The 12236-nt window shown below is 37.2% G+C and overlaps 1 protein-coding gene across 5 annotated transcripts in view; it reads right to left on the minus strand.

Moving 5' to 3' along the window:
* Nucleotides 1–12236, minus strand: part of TRIM55 (tripartite motif containing 55) — a 114481-nt gene that overhangs the window by 86236 nt on the left and 16009 nt on the right. For all 5 annotated transcript variants that reach the window (XM_075584013.1, XM_075584012.1, XM_075584015.1 and 2 more), the window contains exon 4: nucleotides 11829–11924. In XM_075584013.1, the coding sequence (XP_075440128.1) occupies nucleotides 11829–11924 (96 nt within the window). The remainder of the gene's footprint in view (nucleotides 1–11828; nucleotides 11925–12236) is intronic.

Raw genomic sequence — 12236 nt, forward strand, 5'->3', positions numbered from 1 at the left:
CCGACTTGCTCCTGGTTCCTGTCTAAACCAGAGAAGCACATTCTGAAACACTGGAGGGAGACAAGCCTGCAACAAGGTTTGTTACAGTGGGACACTTACCCTTGTTCTACAGTATGTGCTTTTCTTGGACTTGAAACTCCCTTTCTAGGAAAAGGGCAAAGACCTGTTATGGACCATTTAGCTGGACTGGTCTAAGATGGGGTTTTAGCTGTTACTTTACACCTATGCTGAATAAAGCTCTTTTTGTGTTCCATGTTTTTGTGGCTGAATAAACAAGCCTATTCAGATAACCCACGTGTCGTTGCATTGTCCCTGCAACAGGAATATGATTCAATGCAGCAAATGGGACCAAGAAGGCTACATTAATAAAACCAGCCCAAAACTTCAAACCAGAATGAACCTACACAGACAAACAATAACACACTATGAAGAAGGAAAATACTGCACTTCAGTGGGACATCCTGTGTGGATGGTAAAGTGCAATACATTTTAAAAAGTGCAATAAATTATAGCTGAAGTGTTCAGTTGACATTAATAAGTGGCACACAAAATTAAGATCTACCACATAAATATGTGGAGTGCTAAAGTGCAATAAGTAATAATTAATGTGCAAGGGTGCATAGAAGAATAATTCTTAAGACAGCTCAAAAATCCTAATGAGGAACCATTCCTGTGGTTCTTCTGAGGCAGTGTAGTCTTCGGTGAATGGGGAGCGCAGGTCCGCTTATAAAGAAAAAAAAATACACAAATAGCGCCATACGTTCTGATGGTGGTAAAAATTGTTGATAAGGGAGGGGAAGTTTTACTCTAATGTCCCCAATAAATGAAGGCATACCAGAGACAGATACTTTCTCTAAAGTGAGCGTAGGGTTTGTCTGGGACTGGAGCAGTGAGTACCTCATGTATAGGTCAGAATGTATGGGTTGGATGATCTTCAAGGGGATAAAAGGAGAAACAAATGGTGCAGATAGTCTGATACAATACAATGTGCACTCACATGTAGCACATAGGACATGCACATTTGAATTATCAGTGAGGAAGAGGTATGAACCTCAGTGCTGACGCCGTTAGCTGGATTTCTCCCGCGATCTCGGTATTCACCTGGGAAGCCGTGCAGCTGCTGGGTAAGATGTTTCCTCACGGTTCTCATAGCAGGAGGGAAGTATCGTGTGAAGACCATACTCAGTGACGCGACCAGAAGTCCCGCAATTGTTTATAATTTGTATCAGACGATCTGCACCATTGGTTGCTCCTTTTATCCCCTTGGGGATCATCCGACCCAAACATTCTGACATCTGATCTATATACGGGGCACTCACCTCTCCAGTCCCAGACAAACCCCATGCTCACTTCAGAGAGAATTTGTGTCTCTGGTATACCTTAATTAATTGGAGAAATGTGAGTAAAACTTCCCCTCCCCTATCAACAATTATTACCCCCATCCAGAACTTATTGCACTAGTTGTGTAATTTTTTCTCTTTTCAAGTGTGGACCTGCGCTCCCCTTCACTGAAGTCTACACTCCATTTGGACACCTCTTCTCACAGCCAGATCATTCCATAAATGTACAAATCAAAATCCTCAAAGGAATGTCTAAAAACACTCAAGAAAGGAAAACACAAACTTTAAATGATAATGCTCTTTGACACTAAAACAAAAGGACTCAATGCGGATGTGGGGTTTCTTACACACTATCATATTTTTTGTAATGTTTCTCCCTACCTTCTTAAGTTAAAACCCTTCTCCCCCCTCGACACACCCTTCCCACTGATGATGGCTATATGGTCCTACATGCTCTGTAAATATCTCAGTAACCTTTTAGTCTATGTATTGCCCTGTCTATTTACAATCCCCTTTGAAATGAATTGTCCAAATCTCCTGCCTTGGGCCGCGTTCCCAGTGTGCACTGTAGCACGTGCACCCGACGCGGGGGCGGCACGTGCACAGCGCTTCACCGCGATCTGTAGTCTGGGAGAATATGGAGGATTTTGCGACAGGGAGGCGTGCCTGGGATTTTCCAGGGGCGTGGCCATAACCTCACGCGGCTGGTTCGTCCTCAATGGCTGAACCGCTGGCGGGGGCCACCCCTCTGTCGCAACTTGTAAATACAATTTTGTTGTATTTATAAAAACTCGTCTTAGAGCACGGCTGCTGAATGCGCGCCAAGGTAAGTACTGGCCTGGTCTGATTGGGGGGCGGTGCTTGTACGCACAGCGCACGCCAAGGCATGGCTGTAGAAGGTACTGGGGCAGCAACCTTAGATTGCGGTCCTGTTTTTTTTACATCTGTGTTAAGCTCATGAAATCTCTGCAAATCAGTATTGCTGACCTGAGGAAGGGAGAGAACCCTTGAAAGCTTGTCTTATAATATCTATTGTTAGTCCAAATAAAAAAAGATATCACCTAGTAAGTACTCATGAACAAGTAGTAATAGTGGGGGGATATCTTACAATAAGGAACTTCTGGAAATAATGTATTACTTTAATATCTCTTGTACTGAATATTTTACGTTTAGCTACAGTAGATGTCTGGATAAGATTTCACTGCCATTTTTATCAACCTAATGTTTTTTTTTATGACAAATGCAATTTCTATCAGTCTGAATGATTACGGCTTTAAATATTTTGAACTTAATGCACACTAATATATGACTTCTGCTGCATATGTTTAATATTACCTTGGATAAGTAATGGGGAGTAGGGAAATTAAGAATATATAAGCAATAAATATTTTATTTAGTGTTTAATCTGTTTTGATTAGACTGCGCTGGATAAAAAAAAGAAATATAATATTATATTTCAATATAAAAAATATATAATCAAAGCAGGATATAGGCATATTTGAGTTTAACACTGCACAAAAGACTTAGATGGAATTATGTGTTTGTTTACTACAGTGTACCTACAGGAAATTGAGATGGTGAAAAACTACACCAAGGATTTTGGAAGTGCCCAGTCCAGTAAACATGCAGTTAGTAATGTGAATAAGAATACCTAAGAAAAACACATGACAGAGAAACTCGGAGTGATTTCAACAAACACTGCTTTAATGAAATGAAACAGAACAACATCTTCAGAGTTTTCCATTATTTTTACCTAATGGATTGCACACATTACAACTTGAACTAAGTGATGCCTACAGTATATAATTCTCCATTGGGTATGAGTTTTCAAATGAATGGAGCTGCAGGCAAATGAATGGAGCTCTCATTAAATGAATGGAGCTGAAATCTTCCTCAGAAGGAGGAAACAGCTACATATAAAGAAAAAACTTTTCCGTTACGGTGCAATACATAGAGCCATGTCTATATACAGTAAGGCACCATCATTACGGTTTTTCTTGGTAAATATATTTGAATAGATACTTTGCTTATATACAAAGAAAGTTATTAACATTTTGGAGAGCGTATGCAGAGTATTTGTAAATTTGGTCTTCCACAAGGTCAAATTCATGTTATAGTGGAAACACTCATCATTAGAAAAGATTACGCAACATTTAAATTATGCTCAAGTATTGACAGATATAGCGTAATAATCAGTAATTATTTATGGTATGGGACAAATACTGAAATTCGGGGGCCTACACTAAAAAAACGATTGACTCTCATATGCATTATAAATGATAATGCATGAAGTAGAACAAAACAGTAGCACTTCATAATGTCAATCAGAACATCACGTCTTTGTTAGCATAATGGAAAGATATACAGTTGATGTAGGATCTTAAACATTGGCTGTATAACGTCAGAATGTGTTTAGAAACACTTGATTTGGGGATTGATCAATTTCAGGGGAGGAAGAGACACAAAATGGCCACTAATTACTGGAGCTCACCATCAAACCTTCTTATATCCTTACCATGAGTTATTTAGAGGCAGCTTTTAACACCAAACTATATGTTGGTGAGTGTGGCAGATCAGGGGTTCCCTAAAAGGATCCTTATTTCTAACATTGATCAAGTTCCCTGGAGGTTTCAGATAGCCTCACCAACGTTTTGAGGCCTACTGCGCGGTGAGGCCTGCAGCAGTGGATCCAATACTTAAGGACTACAATGATAATATAAGTGTTTATTTTATTTTGAAACAATTCAATACTTTAAGAACCGAGAGGGGGATCCTGAAGCTACAAAATGGAGGTGTCGTGCTCGATCCACCACGGCAATCCACCACAAGCTCAGTCAAGGATACGTTGGACTCCTGCAGGTGCGGTCAATCCCTGACGCACCGAATAGAATTTCTGCTTTAAAAATGTATTTAATTCAGTGGTTGACCAATTTATACTCCGCAATGAGGCCCCATTGACTCTTGGGGAGACTTTAATGAGGATGCTGACATTTATTTAGATAAACTATCCAAGGAAAAATCAGCTGCCAATAGGTCAGTTTCTCTATCGAAAAAAAAAAAGGAATTGTAAAGGGAAATGTATACATCTCAAGAAATAGTCAAACCTTTGTGGTGGGTTTGTTCCGTACAGACATAGATTACACATGCCTTTCTAAATCACATAATACCATAGATTATATACTGTATGTATACTGTCTTCTCTATTCTCCAAATGCTCTCAGGCAAAACATGAAAATGTATGCCTTTCAGATTATTCTCCTGTTGTATCACTCTATCTATATGAGATGACACTCCAATTGCCAGGCAATAGAGTTGACTTTCTTGGGTGTTTACAAGTGGAGATTTTAAATACATTTTAACCAATATTGTACATGGAACGAATGTAGTCACAATAATTATAAGATATATTGTATAGATAATCCTGGCTTTTGTTTGGGGAAACTGATAAGGTTGTGCTACATGGGACCATAATCTCTTATATAGCATTTTGGAGAGAAAAAACTAATTGGGAAAAACTTGTGACTGCCAATCAACAACTTACTGACATATATATCCTATTTAAACTACATCCTAACCCTCCAAAAAATAAATTGAATGTATTTTTTATTTATGAAATATTCAGGATAAAATACATTGAGAGTTATCTCTCATTTTCAAGTATGTCCTGGGCACAAAGTAAAGTTGACATTATAATGTACTGTACACTTAGTAACATATTTAGAGTTAGGAAAACAGCCGAAGTCTTGCTGGAACTTGGACAGGAAGCGGATTTGAGGGACTCAGGTAAATTGTTCCAGCAGTAGGGTAATAGGTACAATAAGAAAGAGTGACCAGATTCTTTAATAAACGTGGGACTACCCATGTAGCAATACTTACTGCCCCCAGCACCATGGCTGCGGAGCTGACGTCATTGCCTGCCGTGATCGTGCGAGGGGGGCATGCTTCCATATCGGACCCCCGCAGTGTTAATGTGTCAGGACCACGATCATCACTGTCGCTGGTCTGTGAGCGGCCGTGACAATACAAACAGTAAGTCTTGCTACATCTGTTTAAGCAGGTTTCTGGAGGTGGGTGTAAGGAGATAAGTGCTGTGTACACCAGGGATGAGAAGCCTGCTCAGATTATTGGGTAATTTGTCCATGAAAGTATTTGAAGGTGGGACAGGAAAGATGTATGTTGCATCTTGACTCCAGCAATAGCCAATTTAGTTCAGTTAACATATGACAATGGTGGGTGTTGAAGTTACATACTAAGACAAAATAGCCTATTCGGTTGTAATGCATGTCAAGTTTGCTAAGGGGAATTTGGTGCTATGTACCATACACTATATCCCCACAGTCAATAATCGACATTAGAATCTACTGTGCAATTTACTTTCTAATCAAGGGGCTTAGGCAGGATTTATTTCTTTAAAGTACACCCAGTTTGGAATGGATTGTAGATGTCAGTTTGTCAATATGCAAACTAAATGTTACATGGGAATCAAGCCACATACCTAAATAGTTAAAGCTGTAACTGAGGCAAAATTAGGTTTAGAGTTGGTTCTAATCAGAAGCTCTGTCCTGGGAAGTTTACGAACTGTAGCCTTAGTCCCAAGTATCATAGTTAGTTTTGTCAGTGTTTAAAAACAGTTTGTTTTGGGTGATCCAGTTTTCAATAGCCTGTGTTAGCACACAGAAAGTCCCATTGAATAAGGAGTGTCTCTGAGTGTCCCTAGCGAAGCGTTCTCTGCATGTATTTTAAGTTCAGATGCAGAGAAGAAATTTAATATGATTTTATTCCTATACAAATATACTTCTCCTATGTTTCCCTTGGTGAGAGACAGGAGGCGGTGCTGACTGCTCTCGCCTCTGCTATTTGATATAGCACATGACCCTCTGACAATAGCTTTGCCAGCAGACCTTAGAGAACTTCAATGTAAGATCTTGCACAGAGCATAGTACTGTATGTTTCCCTCTGCTTGCTTTATAAATTCAGAAAACATATTCAGGATAAATGCTTTGAATGTAGCAGCTCATATGGTGAATCGGCACGTTGTTTCTGACACGGCGGAAAAATTGAGATATTTTGTAGCAAATTCTTACAAAATTTCAGTGCTATTATTAAGACTAAATTTCCAATGGACGTCCAAGCACTCCTATTTAATAATGTAAAGACCTTGGAATCATTGGTAAATCACATTCCACCGGCAGTGGATATTATTCATGTCTTTTGCAAGGAAATCTATTTTACTTACACAGTTATCTCCCATCCTGCCACCAATAGAAGGCCTTGATAAACCTATATTTACAGTAATGTCTCTCAAAAGACGTGGCACTTTAAAATCAATTTAAAATCAATACAGTTTATGTGTAAATGTGAATTATAGTTCAAAACGCTACAAATTCAGTTACAATAATCTGTTTTGCAACATTTTAGGTATAATTCTATGCTCTCGAGTGCAACTGAGGGGCAATTTCTTATACTAAAATTCTAATGACACTATTGAGTAAAAGAGGCATTGGCCCTGTTTCACTTTCATCTCTTATACTGTACATGTTTCTGTCTTTTTTTGTCATATATGCATCAGCTTCTGTATTCCCACTGAGGTGTTAAGAGGTCCTGCTCAGACAGTAAATGTACAGTAACTAAATAAATAGTGAAACCCTAATATTTTAGACAGCTGGAAAAGACAGAGAGGTTCTGTAGACAGTTTGCGCTAAATGTTTAGCAAGGTTAACAATGGAAATCTGATAGCTTGATGCTCCTATGTTTTCTCCTCGCTACAGTGCAGTGTATCCTCATTAAAAGCAGCTCTAGCAGGAAGAAGTGGTCAACATGGTCAGATGCTGACTAGAATAACCACGCTCTTAAAGCAGTGCTAGTGAGTACTATTTTATATGGAATAACATAAAGGCTGACGTATAAGAATGTTTTACGGAGCAGCTTGTAGCTTCTGAATATATTCTGCTCCAATGATTTCAATATAAAAAAAATATATATATATTTATAAATATAAACTAGGAAATACAAAATATGGGGAAGAGTCATTTCCAAAAAACCCCATCAAAGTTTCTTATTTATTTTATTTATTTATAAAATGTTTTACCAGGTAGTAATACATTGAGAGTTACCTCTCGTTTTCAAGTATGTCCTGAGCATAGATATATATACAAGAAATTGCATGCGTGGATCTCAAAATATATCATAAATTAGATGCAGTATCATCGCACCCACAAGATGTAACAAGCAAACCACAGTATTAAGTGCCTGCACCTATTAACTGAGAGGTATTATATAGAAAATAAGTAAATGAGACGAAAACTGCATGAACATACCATGCCAAATATTGCCTACTATTTATTTAATGTTTTATCAAGAAGTAATACATTGAGAGCTACCTCTCGTTTTCAAGTATGTTCTGGGAATGGACTTATGACAATACATTGTTACATTAAATGAATAGAGCTTATACATTTAATTTACGATATTTAAAAATATAAGGTTTAAGATAATATCATTATGGGCATATATAATAGTTACAGACAAGATTAAAATGTGAGACAGCGGAAGTCTTGTAATTACTTACTCACTTACCTATTTAATATTACTCCCCTGACTATCTGTTCCTTGTAATATTTTCTGTGTGCTTGGTTCATAACGAGGGCATAAGAAATTATTTATAATTATGAGTGAGTCGGGACCTGGCAAATTTAATAGGATTAACCTGCCAAATTTCAACTTTGTAGATACTTTCCATCTGTGATTTTGATCTTCCTTAAATAAGACACAACATTTCTTGGGGGTAAGTCTGAATTTGGAACAACCAGCAAAAAATGAAAAATGTGTAGATCATATGTGTTATTACTCAACACCTAGCGTGGAATATATTCACGTCCATAATTTTTATTAGCTGATATATTAACTTAAGATTTTCTCAAGCATTTTCTCAAGCATTTAAAAAATGCAAAAATATACTATGATATAAAGGTCACCATTTACTGCAAAACATTTGTAAACCCTTAGAATACCACTGGTATTGTAAAATTGTTATTAATATATCTAAATAGGGTTGTACTTGCTACAGCTATATAATTTGTATGATTGGCAGTGGGATAATATCATACAAACCTATGTTGTATATGCTAGAGGCGGGCTCTCCAACCACTTGAGAGTTCAGGAGAGAGTGGTGAGCACCAAGCAATTAACGTAAGCCATTTTACGCAAGAACACGTTAAATAAGTTATAGTGGATAAAAAAGTGACAAAAACCTTTCTCGGTACAGTGCACAACAAATGAAAAAATCACTGATGAGCAAATTCACGTCTTAGACAGGTCAGCAATCCTGATTTTCCCCATTAGCATACAGTGCTTCCACTGCAGCCAGGGATTCTGGGAAATGACATGGAAATGAGCACACAGTATTTAATGGCAAACAGACAACACTTTAATCAGGGATATTGATTTTAACACTGGAACATCTTTTAAATAGCGCCCTCTATTTTCATTCTGTTATCTTCCACATGTTGCATGTACAGTATTACCTCTGGTGACTTGGCCACGTTTATCATTCACTGGTATCCACAAAGCAAGGGAAATGTACAGAGGAAGAAAATAAGAAACTGACATAGAGAAGTAGAGCAGGGATAACTTGGTATTTTGTAGGTATAAACCTCCAAATATTATACTCACAAACCAGCAGAAAAATTGGGCATATCCAAAACTGTGGCAGATGTTGGTGACAGCGACTCACCCTGCCTGCGGGAGTCTCCGCCGATTGAGTGTCATTATTGCTTTTAAATTTTGTTTTGATGTAAGCCTCGAATCTGGAGGGATCACTATTTGTTTATAAATTACCTTTTAAGTACCATCTGCACTATCACAGTCTCTCTTTTCTGGGTCACCGGAACGAGTGTCCAACACTGTCACCTACATCTGCCACAGTTTTGAATATGCCCCATTTTTCTGCTGGTTTGTGAGTATAATATTTGGAGGTTTATACCCACAAAATACCAAGTTATCCCTGCTCTACTACTCTGTCAGTTTCTTCTTTTCTTCCTCTGTACATTTCCCCGCTCCCCTGCTTTGTGGATACTCAGGGTCTGAGTGGAGGAGTATAATATTTTTTGTACATTTATTGCACTTAATTATTATTGCTTAATTTGTGTATCACAAAGTGTGTTTTTATTGTCAAACACTCTTGTCTGCGCTGTAGTGTTTTAAATAGACACCACTATTATTTATGCAGTAGAGTCCTACAATTGAAGGACTTCTCTTAATCACTTAATTATCAATAGTGTTGAGCACCACTTCTGATTTTTTGTACAAGTTTATCATTCACCTCTGGCACTTGAAGTCAAAGATTGCAGGAATTCTCAAATTGGGTTATTTTAAGCACTCCATACATTATATCTGTTTGCCCTTTTAAGGAGCATATACTGTACTCTCAAAAATTGAGATAAAGGCAAATTATTGTTGCACTTACCATAATTGCACACAACTCATTATTTCAATTGTTACATAGGGGCTATTTATCAACCTTAGGGCTTTAGGGGATTATGTACTGAAGTCTCCAAATAGCAAAACTAGTATAAAACAGAGGCAGAATTGCATCAGGTTTATCACAGGAAAACTGTTGAGCTTCCACATTAAAATTTAGTTTATATTTTGCGTCAAAATTTCAGTGCCTAAAAGTATTACAAACCTTAAAAAAAATGTGCATCGTCTGTATAGTAAGAAGACATCTTCCTTATGAGGCATAATTTGTTGTTTGAAATAACTTTTGACACATCCCTCATGTTGAATAACTGATTGATGCAATTTAAATTAACAGAGAATCATGTTTATTTTTGTTAATCTATCCCACTGTGAGAGCTTATTTGCATGCGATTACCCACAATCCTGGGCTGCAGTGGAAGCATGGTTTGCTGGGTAACTGCGAGGTAAGGCAGGTTTGTGGACCTGTCAGACATGAATGTACTCATAAATAGTATTTTTATTTGCTGTTACCCTACCCGTCATTTTTTCACGCAGCTAACGCATATGGAACAATTGGAACATACAGTAGGTGCACAAAAGCGCCATTGAAATTGGGTTTAACATTGCATCAATTTTATGCCAACAAAAGCCATTTGAGGTGCTTAATATGTAGGCATCCTCACTACTTTCAGTGGGATTCTTTTCTTTTGGTTAATATGGTGCTGTTTTTTTGCATCAGTTTTGCATTGCTGCCAGGAGACGTTGGTAAACAGATCCCATAATGGCGCAAACCAATTCAGAACCAAAAAAAAAAGTGCCAAATAGGAACACCATTTTTATTTTTGAAAAATAAAGTTTATACCAGTACTGCCCCATTGTTGCAGTTGGTTATTTATCAAGGTCTTTGACCATCAAACTAAGGCAATACTGGTGCAAAAACACTGCGCCCGATTTAACAAATTAAACAATCTCTTTGGTTTCAATGGGAAGGTGTTTCCTTGGTGCAGATTTTTTGATGCTGGGAAACTTTGATAAGTAAACTTGTTTGTTCAATAATAAATAATACATTTAACGTTTTACCAAGTAAGCCAAGTATATTCAAGTTTCAATATTCAAGTTTCAACATTTAATTAGGCAAGAAACATTCCTATTATGATAAAGGGGATGATTCAATAACCTCTAAAGCATCCGGTCACCCTGCGATTGGCCAAAAACTCCCATTCAATCAATGAATTAGCCGCAAAGAAGGAAAAGCAGATTTTGACCTTGACTAACAATGAATGAGACTTTAAGTTTTACCAAACGTTATCCCTTTAAAGCTGCAGTTCAGTCAATATCCTGCATGTGTGTTTTTTTTTTAATAAATCAGTTCTGTAGTAAGTAAAAAAACAACTTTGAAAGACTAATTTTCTTGTATTCTATTTTAACAGCCATTTGCTAAGGCTCTGCCCCTTCATGTCCTGTCACAAGCCCTGGCACACCCCTTTGTCAGCCCTGCCCTCCCTCTAGCACATGTCAGTGCAGGAGTGCTCATGAATATTCATGAGCTTCCACTGAGAGACAGAAGCAGAAGAAAAACATATGCCAGCTCTAATTATGTCACCATATTTCGCCTATCAATACATGGAGAACGAATTGACCTGCAGCTATACAGTTCTTTAGGTAATTAGAGCTTGCACACATGAAACTATTGAAGTAAAAAAATAAATTAAAAAAAAAAAAAAAAGACTGAACTGCAGCTTTAAATAGATTCAGCAGGGAATATCTTGTGAAGTGTGTTGCTTCAACTAAATAACTTGACTTTAAGAATTAACATAAACAGGGTCATTTACCAAAAGCCTCTTACCAGAAAAGATTCCTAATACTTTTAACGGTAATATTGTCTTTGTATATATATATATATATATATATATATATATATATATATATATATATATATATATATATATATATTTTAATCATTATTGCACTAGTTTTTAAGTAGGGTGACTTTGCAAAAACCCCCATGATTTTATAGTACGTGTTACTTACCTCAACAGATTTGCATGTCTCTTCTAGTTGGCTTATTACTGCTTGAATCCTGTCATTACATCCAACCAGCACAGCGATGCCATCGGTGAGTTCAGACTAAATATTACAACACATGTAATTAATTCATTGTCAAATACATCAGTGTGTCAGTCAGCAGCATATGTAGCCCCTTTGCAATGCATTGCCTCCCCCTTTTTTGACATGCAAGATATTTTTTTTGCAAAGCATATACTTTTTCCCATTAAAAAAAACACATACAGTAGCATTGAAAAATGCACTAAAGCAAGGTTGCATATACATACAATAGGGAGCATCTGCAGCTAACATGTTATCAGTGATATATAGTAATACAATACAGGGTAATACTAAAAGTCAGGAAATAGTTGATCAGTTGCAGAAAATTTAAAT

This window comes from Ascaphus truei, chromosome 2, assembly GCF_040206685.1.
Source record: "Ascaphus truei isolate aAscTru1 chromosome 2, aAscTru1.hap1, whole genome shotgun sequence".
Classification (NCBI taxonomy): Eukaryota; Metazoa; Chordata; class Amphibia; order Anura; family Ascaphidae; genus Ascaphus; species Ascaphus truei.